The sequence below is a fragment of the Musa acuminata genome, chromosome BXJ3-1 (assembly GCF_036884655.1).
Source record: "Musa acuminata AAA Group cultivar baxijiao chromosome BXJ3-1, Cavendish_Baxijiao_AAA, whole genome shotgun sequence".
Taxonomy (NCBI): domain Eukaryota; kingdom Viridiplantae; phylum Streptophyta; class Magnoliopsida; order Zingiberales; family Musaceae; genus Musa; species Musa acuminata.
Genome location: NC_088349.1, coordinates 8,748,696 through 8,766,663, shown reverse-complemented (window position 1 = coordinate 8,766,663; position 17,968 = coordinate 8,748,696). Strand labels below are relative to the sequence as shown.

The window sequence follows — 17,968 nt, the reverse complement described above, 5'->3', positions numbered from 1 at the left end:
ACAGTAGAGTACTCGCTGGGGCCCTACGGCAAAGGCATTGGGTACGCGACTTCGTGTGGCGTCGTCTGTTTCCCCCTTCCGCTACCCACCGAACCTCCGGTGAGGTTACCTTGAAAAAACCACGCGGCTTCTAACTTCCTGAGTGTGATATCCCTCTCACTCGACGGTGAGCACATCCTCTTCTGCAATACGGTTTAAACCGCTGCAAATTAAATATATACGCTATATAAGAAAAAAATGTAAAGGAGGATAGAGAGATGTGGGCGAGCTCTATATAACGATCCATTGCCTTCACTAAACGCTTCCCCTTTCGTTTCCTCTTCCCGCTTCGATCGGCTCCGCCGTGATTCCCCCATCCAACGAACCCCCGTTTGAATTTCGAGCCATCGATGGCTTCGAGAGCGTCTTTAGGGCTTCGATCGGGAGAGCAGAGGCGACGATCTTGAGCGATTGGCACGGTTTGGGGATTTCAGGAGGTATTTTGTGGGGGAATCGACGAATTGGGTTGTGATTCGTGGTGAGCTGCTTTGTTCGGAGGCGATTGATGGAGCCAAGGGGGAGCTCCGGCGTTGGATCCGGGAATTCCGGCACTTACACGCCGGAAATCGCCGAGTCGCTTCGCTTCGAGGAGGAGATCCAGAGCCTCATCGACCCGAGCTTCGACGCCTCATCGGCGGCTGGCGGCTCCTTCACTGCGCTCCTCGGCCTCCCCGCCAACCAGGCCGTGGAGCTCCTCCACCATCCAGGGCCCGGTGAGCCCCCCGCCTCCGCCGCGACGGATACTCTCCGTCTCCCGTTCGGTTGCTCCTCCACCTTCGTGGAGCGCGCCGCCAGGTTCTCGGTCTTCGCCACCGACGACTCCCCGGCGTCGAGCTCCGGCGGGGGTCTCTCGCCTGGACTCAAGGCAGAGCCCCCGGACTCCGATTCGCCGCCGACCCTCCCGGCCCCCGCCGGGAAGCCTCGGCGGCCGTCGAAGAGGAAGGAGTGCGAGAAGAGCAAGGTAAGCCGGCGACCCTGTTGGGGTTTCCTATCCCGGTAAGATAACCTTCCTCCTTACCTAATCTCTCTTTCGTTACGCAGGCGAAGGCCGTCGCGAAGAAGAGCAAGAGCGCGGAGGAGAATACCTCTGCGGCGAAGCCCGCTGCTGAGGAGAACACCAGCGGCGACATGCTCCCTTACGTTCACGTCCGTGCTCGTCGAGGACAAGCCACCGATAGCCACAGCTTGGCGGAGAGGGTAATCCTGCTCGATTAGCTGCTAAATAATCCATTAATTTATTGTATGTAATATTTTATATTATATTTTAATTTATTGTAGGCGCGGAGGGAAAAAATAAATGCGCGGATGAAGCTTCTGCAGGAGCTGGTCCCGGGCTGCAGCAAGGTTGGTAATTACCTCAATCATTGGCTTGTTAGATATGATTAGCAGTAGCAATGCTGCTCCCCATGCCTTAATTAAGTTATTAAATAAATACATCCTAGTTCTAAACCTTTTTGTATTAATGAAGCTTATGGGGTGTTGGGTCCACGATTGACCATTTAAGTGCCAAATGATTTGGATCTGGGTTGGCTTACCCAACAGCGTGTCCTCGTCTTGTCCTCTAAGTTGGGTCCCCCGCCTAGTGGGATTAGCCCTTGTCGGATCTCGGTATAAAGATCCCTATCTCATCCGACCCGGTAGGGCCGATCATCGTGGACTCATTTTTTTAATTACTATAGAAAATAAAGTTAAAGTATTTAGATTTCATATGATATTTTAAAAATAATAAATTATTAAAATCCTATCGATTGATGAAATTGAGATATTTTATTTGAATTGTTATATCTATTAATATTTTTAAATATATATTCTTTCACGGTGTGTAAGAGTCTGGATGTCTTGATGAAAGACATACTTGATCTCTCTTTAGAATCAATGTTATTTATATAAGTAAGTTATGTGAAAGAATAAGGATAAAAGAGAAATCAAGATTTTTATATGGATTATTTTTCAAAAATTTTGATTCTCTTAGAAGGTCTGCTAAAGCATATTTTCATAGATCAAAGTTTATCTTAATTAGAATATATTTCATGAAAATCATTAAGAGGTAAAATTCCTTTGTGTATGAATTAAAATCTTATATGCAATGGTTTAAAAATAGAAGTAAATGATCGATTAGAGAAAAATCCTCGGATGCGGGTAATCGGGTAGAAAGATCCGGCACTCGTCTCTAGTGGCTCTGAAGGATACGTTGGAAGGAGATGGAGGACAGGATGTGATTGGGGCAATTCGAGTGGTCTTTTGAGGCCTCGGAAAGGTTCATCTTTTCGGTGACAGACGCAACAGATACAGACAGCTACATTAAAATATGCGCATGACAGCGGAGGAGCATCAGCTACAGTAATAACTCATCCAAATTGTTGCTTATGATTGATTAGCTATTCTTTCCAGGAGAATCACACTCTGCTCTTGCCTACTGATATGACGCCCGGTGGCAGAAAGAGGACTTGAAAGTGCATTATCTAATCTTATTGCGCTGTCTTGTGACGCAGATAACAGGTACGGCATTGGTGCTCGATGAAATTATCAACCATGTCCAGTCTCTGCAAAGACAAGTCGAGGTGCGCCACTTGCCCCACCACTACCGCCCCTCTCTCTCTCTCTCTCTCTCTCTCTCAATAATGTCAGTCGCAGATTTACCAAAAAGCCCCACGCTTGTAGAACAATTGTAAGCAATAACGTCACCGATTTCTCCACCGTGCTTCGCAGTTCCTCTCGATGAAACTAGCGGCGGTCAACCCAAGGATCGACTTTAGCGGCCTCGACCACATACTATCGGCAGAGGTAACGCCTCGTTCTTCGTTCCCGTCTTCTTTCTCTGAATATCATGCGATAAAGGCCACATATAGAATATAATTCTGCCACGTTGTGTGCGCTCAAACCTTTTGATCGCGACATGATGTTGTGAGTTCCGTATGTGGTGTATTAAATGCTCGATCGCTGTAATGCCTCACTATATGCTGATGGGTGTACCATCGTGGTACGTCCTGAGACGGGAATCGAGTTGATTTGACGTGAAACGTTGTCGTTAATGGCAGTGTGGACCGCTGGCGGTGGCCAGCGGGTGTGGCGGAGGGGCCTCGGACCCCGCCATGTGGGCGTCAGACACGGCCGCATCCACTGGCGCAATACGGCGGATGCCGGCGCCGCCGCAGATTTGGCACCTCGATGTGGTGCACCCTCAGCAATCGTCGACGGTGTGGGAGAACAATGGCGCCGCACATCCCCACTTCCTCCTTAGCCCTGCGATCTCACTTGTTGGTTATGACCCTGCCAGTTCCGGTAATCCTCCTACCTTCCTCTTACTGTTACCGGTGTTCGTATGCTTGGCACATGTGTAACATTCACAAATTAGAGTATCCATGGGCTTTAAATTCTTATAGAGCTAGAAGTTTAAAACGTGTCAGAGTGGATTCTGAGTTCTAAGGAAAAAATTTGGGGAGGACAAAGTAAAGATTTTTTTTTTTGGGTGAATCCTCAATGCTCCTGTTGGAATCGGGTGGCATTGCCGGGCCCAAAACTATAAATAATTACTTCAGGCAATGAGGGCCTCCTCTTTTTTAATTTCTCTACCCCCGCCCTCACCTAGTTCTGACCTGGTCCCAATGGTTCCTTTGGCGTAGATTTCCTCCATCACTCACTTTGTACAACTATCTTTTGTCTTTGTCGATCCTGGCCGTTGGGCAAAAAATTGTCGTCCGCGAAGTCGGTTTTCTTTTTCCTGTTCCTACCTCATAAGTTGACTATCGGTACCGTAAAAGGCTCATTGGGTTCGATCTTTTCGGGTCAAGTGGATGACAGCAGCATTGCCAGTTTGTTGGTTCATTTCCGTGTCAAACTTTGCTAGTTATTTTCCTTTATTTACTTTGTCGTCAAGGACACATACACATTGGACTTTCACTTAATTTCCATGTGATCTTGAAGATGTACACTGTTCGTTGGTCTCTGCCAGTAGTGATGCAGCTGTCTAGCTGAGGAACAGCTCATGTTCTATTGAGAATGTTAGAACTCAAGTTCTTTTGACATTCTTGGCAAAACTTTAAGGCCTATTGGCAAATTCAAACTATCTACTGTTATACTTTTGAGACTGTTTGAATCGAACATTGAGGGTGATAATGTTTTTACCGCTTATCGAACATGCTTGTTCAACAGTAGGCACTCTTAAGAACTTTGCAAAGATCAAGAATGGCTTAAATATTCTGGTTTACAAGTTGTAACATATAAGATGGTGTAATTCAGCTACTTCTGCCAGTAATAACTTTCGACTTAGAGTTTAAATAATTTTGCTCACCGAAAATTATTTGACGAATCCCAAGAATATGACATGTGGTCATATGGATTCAGAGACAACTGTGTCCTTGTCCTTTTGTATGTGTTTAATATCAACTGGAAAAGAAAACCCTTAATGTTGATACATGCTAGTTATAATGACTGCTGGCTGAAGCTATTTCACTAACCGGATAGAAAAGCGCTTTTTACTGTATTACTGCACTTGATTGTTGATGGTGTTGGCTAAGTAATAGTATTATGCTGTTTTAAGAAGGCATGTAGCTATATTTAACCTAGTTGCTTCTAAAAAACATCTTTTAAGGTTAAAGAATGAAGGACTGAGTGGTTGGTGTATTGCTTGTATCCTGATGCTTAATGATGGAAAAGCCTCTTGGTAAAATACTTATATTTGTATGTCTTTGTGATGGACCCAACTCCACTATCTTCATGATTGCTGCCATTTTGTTGTAAAAACCCATATCTTCATGAAAGCTGTGTTTGTAGAGACCTATGTAGTCATGAACACGATTCTATTACTTTTTTAACCTTTATGCACGTCTTAATTATCATCCTTATGTAAGCATAAATATTTTCTGACCTCTCCACATTGGTTGCTTTTTTGTTTCTGTAGTGCCACTAAATTCAAACCGACTGAAGACGGAACTCTAAACTGCAGCATTGGTGGTGCTTTCGTACTATCATAACACCTGTATGCACAGCGCAGATCTAATATATTGTTAGGATGAGTCGAGTGGACGTATTCCTTGCATTACCGTCTCTCTGATCATTAATCTGTAGAGCATGATACCCTAATTCCTCATATAGTATGCGTATATAATAAATCTTAATGTTCCTATCTAAGCAAGCAGCAGCCGTTTGATTTAAGTGGTTCAGGTCACCATTTTATAAACGAGATCACGGTTCCAAATCACTTTTGTTTAATACGTTTTAATACAGAATCAATTCAATATATATTGAACTTTGTTTCCCAGACACTCATGTTTCAAACTGCTATAGAAACTTGATGCACGCTGCATTATATCAATAACTTTAGATTTCAATATACCTTAAAAAGATTGGTTTGATAGTGATGGATCAAACCCACTTATTAAAGATTAAAAAAGATTCAAAACATCTTTCAATATATCTTATTACTTAGGACCGAAGAAGATCGCCGTAGGATCCAAGGAACACTGCCTTAATAACTTGAAGTAGATAAAAGAGGGAAAAATAAAAAGATACCTTGTTAACAAAACTGATATAGATTAGAGAAAGGTTATTTCTATAACTCAAAACTCAAATCATCTTTATCACAAAGGAACAATCTCATTGCGACACCAAATACACTGTGTAGTTCGTGTACCCACCAATAGCATCAGCTATCATATACCACTTCATTTAGAGTTGCTTATACAGTCATTTGCTGATAGTATGCTAGTAGCAACTTCTGTATCAACATCACTCCCTTTCCAAAAGCCACACCTCAACTTCAGAGGATATGATATGTGAGATTACCAAAGAAAATTCACACCACCACATCATAAAAGGGAAGCAATACAAACACATGCTGTAGGACCAAAGATAACAACAAAGAAACTGCTGATACAAACAACTCGTTTACCACAGAAATGATATAAAATGCAGTTCATGTACCATGCTGATGGTAACAATTATTGACATAAAACCACATCTGCTAATCATGGACTAACAACAACACTGCCTATAAACATGTCAGATTAACAACGCAAACTTCAACTTTTTGAGAGCCTTAACACAGTAGCACAACATGAGAGGAAAAACTGCTTCATTCTTCTATAGTACTAACGTCAATAAACATAGGAATATGGTAAGAGAAAGAGGTGGAGGGGTGCAGGGAGGAACTATTGAACTTATGTATCATCCTTTGGTAATTCTTACACCTGCTGATATCACAACACCCAAAGTTCAGAGTCTGTACCTTGAACATGGAATTAATCAAATCAAGTATTGTCGAAAAGACTCCATATATGACACTTATCATGCAATACACACAAGTGGGGTTATACATTGTCTCAATGTTCATAGGTAAATGAATTTATATAAAAGAATATAAAGCAAAAGAAAAAGTTCAAGGTGGATGAATTTCCAGATAGAGGCATTAACACAAACATCGCAACACAAAAAGAGTAATCAGGGAAAAGGTAAATAAAGAAATACTACAAATACTTTGCTAATATACCATAGCAACACTTGTTCCAAAGGCTATTTCTACAAAGATCAATTCCCATCAGCAGAGGAAAGGATGACATGCAGATTTGGCTTTTGCAGAATTGAAGCATGCAGTCTATCTTGATAAGATGAAACAAATATATGACTTTTGACATGAATCCATGCACTATTTGATTATTACTACCGTCCATAGAATGTATCATGACAACCAAGTCAGAAACAAACCTAATTGAAGCATTAGACGACAGAACCACCAAAGCAGCACATATTAAAGTTTATGCAGCAGAACCAACATGGAGACCTTTTCCAACCAACAAAATAGAGTTCATGAAGCTGTAAGGATGCCCTATGCATCGGTGATCCAGCCATTTATAGCATCAAAGGACACCAAGAACCAGCTGAGTGAAAGAAAAGGCATGATAATGTCGAGATCATTGGACCAGAGTTCGTTAAGCTTCACCCCATAGCTCTAAATCTTGTCAAGCTTTTCAGCCTTAACGACAGGGTTTGCTTTGGCAATAGCATCCTGCGCTGCCTTTCGGTAATCGAATGGGCAGTCATGCTTATCCGAATAGCGGTGCACAGTGCAGAAAAGGTTCCCACACCGACAACTGAAGCCAGTCAGACCAACCCGTTTCCTACAAGTGCCACACCTGTTTGGGCCCTCCTTTGCCTTTGCTTCTCCAGCTTCGGTCAAGCCTGAAGCATTAGACGTCTGTGCTGAAATCATCTTAGGCTCCACAGAGACAACAGCTACATCAGCATTCCCAGACACAACATGCTCTTTTCCGCTACCACTGCTGCTGCCGTTCACAAGACTGTCGATCGAGGATGCTGCCATCTTGGCCCGTTCCTGCTTCTGAATCATCTCCTTGTGGCACTTGGAGCACATGTTCATGGTTGCCGCACTTCCAAAGAAACCACAGTTGTTGATGCAAAGGATTGGTCCTTCACGGGCTTGGCATCCTGTCTCATCATGCTCCATTGCTAACTCTCCTGTATCACATTAACATCAGCCGAGAACAAGAAAGTCATTTACATGACAATTTAAATCTAGTGCATAGAAAATCTAATAACTCTATTACTCACACCAATTTACGACCATAAACTCCATAGTACTTCATAACCTATATGCTCAATCTGACCCAGAAAACCAACAAAAATAAAAAAGAATAATAATTTTCCTACAAATGGGAACAGTGTAAAAAAAAAAAAGCTACTTTAATCTCTCTGTCTCTCTCCTTCTCAATTATAGAAGACATCTATCTATGTCGATCTAGCGTTGAAAAAAAGAACATAGGGAAAAAAGACGGACGGGTACACAGAAGTGGCGACTATTCAAAGCCTATGACCTCAAATTAATCCCCAAACTCATCATAAACAACAAACCAAAAGGGAGAAATGAACGTTCATAAAAATCTTTCTATTTTCAATCATAACAGCGAAAAAAAATCATAGCTTTGCTACAAATCTCTTGCCTTTATTTCTTGATATCCAAATAAATCAAAGTTTACCATGATCTTTGGAAAAAAACAACGATAACGACTCATGAGCAAAGAATCATCTTCTCTATTATCGATTCGAGAATTTTCCCTTCACAATACGCCAAGCAATAAACATAAAAAGAACATTTCAACCTAAAAATAAAACCCTCGATCAGGTAGGAATCAACATCATTAACAAATCCAAGCCCAACCCTGACTCCCCTCAAACATGAGGAAGAAAAAAAAAAGCACCTTTTTGACGGCCCTCGTCAAGATTCTTCTGCGGAGATCTCCGCCGTTCAAACCGCTTGGCGATCCCTGCTGGAAAGAAAGAAGAGTAGAAGTCGAATAAGCGAACGGATTGCAAATACTCCGCCCACTGGTTTAAGAACGAGAACAGAAATAGATCAGGTATAGTAGAAGGGAACCGAAGCCCTAACCTTAAGGCCGGAAATCGCCTCCCAATCCTCCTCGAATCGAGGACTGCCAAAGGAGAGTTGTGAGAGGGAAGAGATGGAAAGGGCCAAAGAAGAGCCCGGAGAGGAAGGCATTAATTACTTAGTCGGCTTACGTGTCGTCCATACGACGCCTTCTCCCTCTTCGCTCTCGAGATTGTATGCGTGGCAGATTTTCAACCGTCCGATTCCCATCACGAAGTCGATGTCATCGCATGATTTGACACATGGGCGGCGAGAAGGCGTTCCCGCATACACTTCTCTATGCGTACACCTCTCTAAAATGAAGGATTGTGATACGTGGCGTTTCCCGACGGCTCCAGGCGCGCCAGCTTAGACCCGGTCAAGCCTACCTGTCTCGGGAGAGCGACCGGCCAGGGAAGTTGCGATTCCCACTGGCAGAACTCCGCGGGACCCGCTGGAGACTGCGCTAGCCACCAGTAGGAAGGTGTCCTTCCGCTCCATCGGCCTGTTCAGTGTGTTCGCATCTCGATAGGTATAGGCCCTTTATGGGCCGCATTGGGCCGACAGAGACCCATCAGTAGCATCTCTCAGTGTCTTTGCGTCTCAAAAGGTAAAGGCTCTTCATGGGCCGTATTGGGCCCAGAGAGAACCCGCAATTGCCCCTCGCTCTTCGGTCGGTTGGACTTTCCGCCCGAGCGAGACGGGGAGGAGGAGAAATATAGGGTTGTGGAAGAGAGCGCCAAGGGTAACGCAGAAGAAGATGGGGAAAGAAACTCTAGGTGCCTATGAATGCTCCTCCTCCTCGTCCGACGACGAGTTTGTACAAGGTATCCTTTCACCCATATTCCCCTGACCTTCTCACTTCTTCTACGATCCATCCAAAAGCCGTAAATTTTTATGTCTCGTTTGTTAGATCTTGTAATTTTGAAATGGGTTTGGATGTTGTGCTCGGCTTCCTCTGTTTCGTAGCTCACTTAGTGATCCCGGCTATCCTTGGCTTCTGAAATTGTTGGGGTGGCTGGAGTTGCGCATCTGAGTCTATAAAAGGTCGGGCTTGTAGAATTTAGGCGCTCGAATGCGTTCTTCTTGGAAATTTTGTTGGCTTGCCTTTTTTGGTTTCTGGAAAATTCAGTGTGTTCAGAGTTTCTTGGACTGGTGGTTAGCTGCGTCAGATGATAATGGTAGTGTTTGCAGACTTTGGATTGGACAAACGAATGTATGAATCATATATATTGGAAGAATGAAATTTGAGCTCCACTGTCAGCAAGCTTCCATTTTTAATGAGTTAGTCGGGATACTAAATAATAGGGCCTTAATTTTGAAACGCAAGGTTCATGTGCGAGTGATCAGATGAACACAAAGGATATATGTTTCTTCTTCTTGTTGTAAACTGCTCCACCTCATTCTATGCAAGCTCCTCCTGATCCTTTATTGACAACATTTTGTAGCCAACATAGGTCTTGCCAATTACCGTAAAGCAAAGCAGTTTTCATTCTATCGGTACGTGTCATTGTTCAAGACAACTTTCGACAGCTTCAGCTTCATCCTTCATGATTTCAATGAAGTGCATGTTCTTGATGTTTGTGGTGGAACTTTCTTTTCCATCAAACATCTTTCAGATTCTTGAAGGATAATCAAGATCATCTGTGATTATCCTGTAATTTCTAGAGCAATGCACTTCATTGTTTAGTGATAATAACTATTATGAAGCAGTTCTGAGTATTTTAAATTTACCAGCTTGCTGTCTTGAGCCTTTAAAACGATTAGTGTACAAATTTGTCATTGAGATTGCCACTTCTCCTTTAATGGGGACTATTTAGTTCAAGAAGGAGCTTCTAAAGTACTTTGGTTTTCCTATTTGTTTCTTTGCTTCACATGTTTGCTTAAAGATGGTCTATTTTCTCTTTTGTTTCTTCCTTTTGAAAGCATCTTTATACCCTTAAGCGTATGATTTCACATAATTTTGCATATCCAATGGTCACTTGTGTAGATTTGCATGGCGATCACTCTAAAGACCCAGTTGATGTGACATAGTTCTATTATGGTATCTATTTGTGTTTAATTTTTATGTATCTTTTAGTACAAAATTGATAGAAGGAAAATCTCGGATTAATATGTGCTACTATATTGAGATGTGGATCTTGTGGTCGAAACACATAATTTCAGATCTGGACTGTTGTCATATTTTTTGAGGATGCAAAACAAATATTCCAACTGTTGCAAAAGAAATCCAATCGTTTGTCTTATCTTTCAGGGCTAACTACAGAGAATCAGATTTGGAAGAAGATGATTTGAAGTACCTATGTGTGGCATTCATGTGCAACTATGAATAGGTACATCAAAAGTGCATCTTTTATTTGACTTCAAATACTTGGATTTCAGTGCCTGATGTATGTTTCTGGGTTTTGTTTTACCATAGTAATGTGAAGGTATAGACTTTAGCGTATAATTTATTCACAACCTGATACAATAGTGATAATACAACTAGTAAATTCCTGAATATGAATCTCCAACTATTTACCTCTTGGATTCAGGCTTTTTTCTTTTGATGTTTAATTCTGATCCAAAGCTGGATTCACGCTGCTATAAGGATATAATTGATGAGGCAATAATTGAAGGAGAGGTATGTTTGTTGTTCTCATTCAGAAACCCATTATGTCAGTTGTAGTTTGTGAAGAATTAAACATGTAATTAAGGATTTCTTAGCCAGTCCTTACTATCCCCCCAAAAAAATTATACTTATTTATCTGTTTACATATTAGTTACAGTATTATTAATTATATCCCTCTGATGGAATTGCATTCATGCTCATGTTGACAGTTTGTTACTTTGATGATGAATGATATAATCAGAAACCTTGTTTGAAAATCCTTGTGATGAATGCAATATTTCCATCAAGAGGCTGCTTATGTTGACGCAAAGATATTTCTTTTTTATTTTGTAGGAGAGTTGAAGACAGATAAGGCTTATCAAGAATGGTCCAATAAAGCATCTGAAAGAGAAACTCCATCCAATCCAGTAGTTAGTAGGCAGGAGTAGTTTTCTCAAAACATGTCCATCAATTAATGCAACATGTTTTCTCCTGACTGAAGCATCATTTTGACAAATTTTTTAGGTCTAGAGAACAAGAAACAGATAAGGGTGCAGTTTGGCTCTGCTCTCTCTTTGGCAGGTCAGGAAGCGAAAGCATTGGTATGTTGAGAAAGTTTTTGTTAGAGACTTACATTGAATTAATAGAATTATCTGCATGGTGATCACATGAAGCCTTTGGTTCTCTGTAGTATTAGGTTTTATAAATGAGGAAGAATCTTATGTTCATAGTTTCCTTGTTGATATATTTCATAGTTTATACATCAGCTATTACATAGTTTTGTTGTCGCTATATCTCGTAGCCATGCCTGTATACATCAAGTCTTACATGCTATATCTCATAACCATGCCTTTATACATCAATTCTTACATGGTTTGATTGTTGCTATAACTCGTAACCATGCCTTTATACGTCGATTCTTACATGATTTAAGTACTACGATAATTCCGAGTAGCTTTGTCCTCACCTGTAGATGCACACAGTATTTTAACCATCAAGTAGCCATTTCACTGAAGAAACTTAGATATGTATATGGTAATTTAGCCAGGTGATCCGGAAGAAAATAGGAAACATGGAATAGGAAGAACACTACTTCTGTGGTTGCATCGTCTGAACATATACATTGGAACAGGATGGTCATTCATTTAACATAGTTGCATCACATTACAATGGAAGATGAAGTAAAACCAAGAAGACAGTAGGCAATCCAAGACTGGTGGAAACCGACCAAGAGATGTAGAAAGAAGAAACAAACATGAAAGAATTGCACTCTTTCCATGTACATATGCCACAACAAGTATTTAGTTGAAGTAGGAGGCCACAAAGGAAAGGAGGGATGCTGCAACCAGCGTCATCAGGGCTGGGACTGGCACAAATGCTGCACTTGGTGATGGGGGAGATGCCTCAGGTGCACCGTGGTCGTGGCCTTCATGAGCCAACACTGTGGTGGCGGAGGCAGCAGCAACGATGAGGGCGGCGAAGCAGGCTACCAGCTTCTTCGTCTCCATTGATGAAGTCTACCGTGCCCCCCTTTTATCTGCCTCTGCAGATGGAGAGGGGGGAGATTTATAGTGTTTGTTCGGGTTCCCCAACCTTCTGTAAGAAAAGATTAGGTAGGACAGAGAATATTATATTGTTGTGATCAGCTTCCCATGTATTAAATCAAGTAAAAAAAAAATTAGGTAGGACATAATATTATGTTATTATTATTATTTAATGCAGCTTATCATTAATTAAATCAAGTAATAAATAGAAATACTCTGTGTTGACTTTTGTGCTTTTGTAAAAATACTGTATATTGTTGTGGTCAGCTTACCATATGTTAGATCAAGTAAGAAAATTTTAGGTAGGACAGATTATTATATTATTACTATGCAGCTTATCATAAATTAAATCAAGTAATAATTAGCAAAGCCTCCTCGTTGACTTTTCTCTTTTGCAAAAGTACATCAATTAGAAGTTCAATTGTAGTACAATAAAGCTTAAATCGAGGCTGTTAGGGTCAGCAATTGTTACATTTATGAGGTTTGGTGGAGATCTATCATTAAAATTGATTGGCATCTTTCAAAATCAATCTCTATGAATTTACATCCATTTTAATTGATCTTTTCAAAGATACAAAATCTTATCATCAATTAGGATAATAAGATCATATAGTTCATCATCCTTAAATTGAGTTAAGAATTATTTTTATGATGCTAGTTAGCTTAGTTGATTTTTGTTTTTCAGATTGTTATAAATTTCATCTTTGCTACTTTTAACTCAAAAAGAATTCCAATTTTATTTTTGGGCAAAGAAATGGTCATTGGTCATGACATGGTGGGTTGCATGTCGATTACATCGACGTGGGAAACGGGGTTGACTAATTCTTTGTGGATTAGCATGTGGGTTGACATTATCGTGCCTCCAATTATATACTCCAACCTGCAACCTTATGTACGTGTTCACAGCTGCAAATAATAAGAGGTGTGTGTTTGACTTTTTGCAATCGTACTATCTTTTAATGGTCTTCTCTATCAAAAAATGTTTTTTTATAGGCGATTTAACCCTTAAGTGGTCGGGTTTCTTTTTGTAATGATAACACACAAAATTAGTGTCCAATGTTGAATATTAAATCAAAATCACCCAACAAAGAAAGAAAATAAAACTAAAAGCTATCTATGTGATGGCCAAAAAAAGTCGGTTGTGACGTGTACAAAATTGTTGGTAGTCCTTTTGAAAGGAAGAGTTGGGTGAGATGTTATTATGCCAAAATTATGCCCTAATCTCTTTCTATGCTCTAATTAAACTCAATTAAATCGGTTCGGAGTTTGGGTCGAATAATCTCATGTTAATTAATTAACTTCCAAGATGACGATCGAATGCGACACGTCAGTAAGTTTTGTGTGGGACGACATCCACCGTTGGAAATCAGATCGAGCGTCAAGATCAAATCTAGCCACGCACCTCGCTTACGAGTTTTCTATGCGGTCGGTCATTCGCCGGACCGACGCGGTTTAGAAACCCTACGCTCTGGTGATATATATACGCACGCCGGAGCCCTCCGCCGGCTTCGCCTCTCTCTCTCTCGCTCTCTCTCGTCCTTCCATTCTCATCCGCTGTTTCTCGAGAGCGAGAGAAGGGAGTGAAGGAGACAGGAGGGATTGTTTCCTGTCGCCGATTTCGAGAGGGGTAAGACTCCATTGCTCTCTCTCTCTCTCTTGCTATTTTCTGGTCGAGATTTGGAGCCGATCGACATCGTTTTATAAGATCGTATCGCTCTGACGGGTAGATGTATAAACGAGGTTGTGGAATTTTTTGCCCTTTTCGTGCATTTGTCATGATCTCTTCTTTTGCTTGACGATCGGGGGTGCACTAGTGGTAAGATCTCGTGGATTTCTGGTGGGTATTGTATATCCCCACACTGTAGAGGTAGTATAAGGAGAGGTCGTCGTCAGTTTTTTTCCTTTTCTTGCATTCGGTGTGATCCTTTTGTTTTCTGTATGATTATAGTATGAACACCGATGCACCAATTTTGCTGCGTCTCTCTCTCGTTAGAATTGGAGCAAAAATCTTATTTTTATGCAATCTATTTTGTTTGATCGGTTTAGTTGCTTAATCTTTCTTTATTCCTCTATATGTTAATGCAAGCGAAGCAAATATTTCATTCTGCTGCCCCTCGTTTCAGATTATGATTAGATGCTGTTAGTTGTATGTCGTGATTAAGCTAATGCATTGATGTATTTTGCTTGGACCATCTTCTCTGGATTCTTGTGAGAAACATTGTAATGTTTTCTGAGTTGATAGGTGAAGATGGGATCGGCTATCTCTGTCCCCTTCACTTTCTGTTTTGTTTTAAGTGTCTCATATGCAGCTGAAAGGAATAAAAAAAAATGTACATGAAACAATGTTTCTTCTTTCTTAGGTTCCATAATATTTACGACTTTTTAGAATTGACATTCTAGTTCTTAGTTTCATTTATCTCTAACGGATGTGTATGATGTCCTTATCCTATGATTTCTCATAACAATGGTCGTCAGTGCTCTTTGGTCGTGATAAATATTTGGTATATTAGTTTTAGTTGTGACTTTTTTTTTTTGCTCATCTATTAATAGTTCATTGTTTGGATGGGACCATTATGAACTTTTCAAAAGTTGTTTTTTGTTATTCCTGTGTCTTGTAACCCCGTCCAAAGATGGTCTTTGTTGCCTGGTCATTTAAATTTCGTATCTAGGGTTTACACAACACGATGTCAACCCACTTCAGCTGGTGCTGAGTTCACTGCAAAGGTGATTTTGGGCAAACGAGGGTTGTGTTTTAAAGGTGAAAGGCTTGTTGACAAGTAGAAAACTGCACCATTTTTTGTTGCAGTTTGAGTTTATGCAACTAAGGATGTAATCCACAGACTTACACCTAAGCATGGAGTTTAGAATAATGGGAAATGACAAGCTTTCCACGGCACAAAATAGTTAAACTAAAATCAGAAATTAAGTATACATTGGATGCCATCATTTATTTTGTTACACATGAAATGTCAATATCTTTTCAATTTCTACTGATCTGATAGTTATTTGTTCTGCATGTAGACTTTTCTGGAAGTGAGCCATGGCTGATGAAATTAACCATCCCAACCGTGGTCCAAAATTTGTTGACCAGTTCCGTCTTAGTTCTACCTTTTCACGAGACATGCAAGCTTCTGGTTACAGCTTCAATATGCCTTTGGTACACCAGAGAAATTTCACAGCTGCAAACTACATCAACAGTGCACCTCAAACTCAAGTGATGCCTGGATGCAGAGCCAGCTATGATCTTTCTATGGTATGATCTGCATCGCCTAATTTTGGGAATGTGCCTTCAGAAAATGGTTTTGCAATAGACTTCCTGATGGGTGGAGTCTCTGCTGCTGTTTCCAAACCAGCTGCTGCTCCCATTGAGCGTGTGAAACTTATCCAAAACCAGGACTAGATGGTAAAGACTGATCATCTTTCTGAACCTTATAAGGGGATCACAGCTGCTTCAAACGAACAATTTAAGGATTAAGGTGCTCTCTCACTGTGATGAGGAAACACTGCAAATGTTATATGTAATTTCCCAACCCAGGTGAGTTTTAAATATTTATTACTATTTGTATTCATTTATAGCAGGTTATTCCATCACAACATTGGAGGGGAATCTATGCATAGTGGGAGTAGTCAACCTTGTTTTTCGTACACAGGGAAATAGATGAATCTGATTCAACTTGATCATGTGACCTACTGTTGACATCATTTACCTGGTGATAAATTTTTTTCGTGTGTCGTTTCTTGATTGGTTTGTTTTATGATTTGTCCAATTGATGGGTACTTGTCTGCAGGAACAGTTTTCATTTTTTCTTTTATCAAGTGGGTGATCGAGTGATCTAGGTCTGCATGATTAATCTTGACTTGTGCAAGCTGAATAACCAGTGCCTGACTTGTATTCTTGTTCTCCCTTAGAGGTTCCTAAATAGATGTTCTTGTGGCAATGTCCACATCAATTATGTTTTAAGGTTTATTGAAATTGTATTGTTGTAGTTTTTCTTCATATATTAAATTGCCTCGTATTTGATGTTCTCTTTCAGTATGTGGCTTCGCAAGTCATATTTTTACTATTTTTTCTCGAGATCTTATTCAGGAGTTGTCTGTTCTTTACTTTTAGCTTAATGGTCGCATTGTGATCTGTACGTCAAGTCTTTGTCTTCCTCTTTTCTATGATATTATTACATCTTCTCTTGTTATCTTTCCCAGGCTCTAAACTTTGCTTTCAAGCATTACTTCAGGAGAATGTTCGATTTCAAGAAAGATAGAGATCGATACTGGAAATGGTTTGCTGGAAACCTTGCTTCTGGAGGTGCAGCTGGTGCTTCCTCTGCTCTTTTGTCTACTCACTGGATTATGCACGAACTCGTTTGGCAAATGATGCAAAAGCTGGTAAAAAGGGTGGGGAAAGACAATTCAATGGCCTCATTGATGTTTACAGGAAGACACTGCAATTTGATGTCATTGCTGGCCTTTACCGTGGACTTAATATTTCATGCGTCGGAATCATGGTATATCGTGGTCTTTATTTTGGAATGTTGACTCCTTGAAGCCAGTGGTTCTTGCAGGAAAATTACAGGTACGTGGCTTGTGTTAGTTATTCAAGATTGTTTTAAAAAATATATCATTAACAATCAGCAAGTAGTTGTGCGAAAAAGAATTCAGATGTGTCATGTGGTTAGCATTTACATTGGCAACGGCATCCAATCGAAATGTAAACTTGGATGATTTCAGGATAGTTTCTTTGCTAGCTTTGCCCTAGGTTGGGTGATCACCAACGGTGCCAGACTTGCATCGTACCCCATCGATACGGTCTGCGGAAGGATGACGATGACCTCGTGACAGGCTGAAGTACAGGAGCTCCCTGGATGCCTTCCCCCAGATCTTGAAGAACTAGGAAGTGCAGGCACCAACATATTCTCCACGCCATTGCCGGTACCAGTGTTCTGGCCAGCCATTGCCGGTACCAGTGTTCTGGCCAGCTACGATAAGCTGCAGCTGATAGTCTTGGGGAAGAAGTATGGCTTTGGTGGTGCATGAGTAACAGAACATCACATCACCTCACTTTTTTGTTTTTTTGGCGTTCAAATAATTTATTTTATGCTGGGAGATTCTCCTACAAATCTGACATTCTCTTTAATGATTAGGGTAGTTGTTTGTGTTATTTAGTTGATCTTTGATGTTCTCGTGATGTTGTATTTCTGCAACAATAGAGAGTGTTGAAGAGTACACGGGTAGGAAGCATTGCATCCATCCCAAACTTATCGGATCCGACCCGCTTTTTTGGCGTCGTGGAAGCTTCGACAACCGGTCTCTCGTGGGTTCCGGAGTGCCACGTCTACCGGGACCCACTAGAATAAAAAGAGTGCAAATCCTCGTTTCCCCTCGCCCGCCACCTCCGTTGCAGTTCTCGACCCACCAAAG

General features: G+C 41.0%; 2 protein-coding genes and 1 pseudogene across 3 annotated transcripts; 2 read left to right on the top strand and 1 right to left on the bottom strand.

Annotated features, from left to right (window-relative positions):
• Window positions 1–282: 282 nt before the first annotated feature.
• LOC135629621 (transcription factor bHLH48-like) lies at window positions 283–5,169 on the top strand. Its single transcript, XM_065137251.1, has 7 exons — window positions 283–1,000; window positions 1,081–1,236; window positions 1,318–1,383; window positions 2,532–2,600; window positions 2,749–2,823; window positions 3,078–3,321; window positions 4,940–5,169. Exons 1-7 carry the CDS (start codon window positions 545–547, stop codon window positions 4,975–4,977), a joined length of 1,104 nt encoding a protein of 367 aa, XP_064993323.1. The 5' UTR covers window positions 283–544; the 3' UTR covers window positions 4,978–5,169.
• A 1,489-nt stretch (window positions 5,170–6,658) lies between these two features.
• On the bottom strand, window positions 6,659–8,564 carry LOC135628154 (zinc finger A20 and AN1 domain-containing stress-associated protein 8-like). 2 transcript variants are annotated; one of them, XM_065134644.1, is made up of 3 exons: window positions 8,441–8,564; window positions 8,253–8,321; window positions 6,659–7,512 (listed from the first exon to the last, which is right to left on the bottom strand). In XM_065134644.1, the coding sequence occupies exon 3, from the start codon at window positions 7,499–7,501 to the stop codon at window positions 6,986–6,988; it is 516 nt and encodes a 171-aa protein (XP_064990716.1). In that variant the 5' UTR covers window positions 7,502–7,512; window positions 8,253–8,321; window positions 8,441–8,564; the 3' UTR covers window positions 6,659–6,985. The 2 variants fall into 2 exon arrangements, with proteins under 2 accessions (XP_064990716.1, XP_064990717.1); XM_065134645.1 differs by having other exon boundaries at window positions 8,253–8,318; window positions 8,441–8,532.
• A 538-nt stretch (window positions 8,565–9,102) lies between these two features.
• On the top strand, window positions 9,103–17,728 carry LOC108951218 (ADP,ATP carrier protein 1, mitochondrial-like; annotated as a pseudogene).
• Window positions 17,729–17,968: the final 240 nt, after the last annotated feature.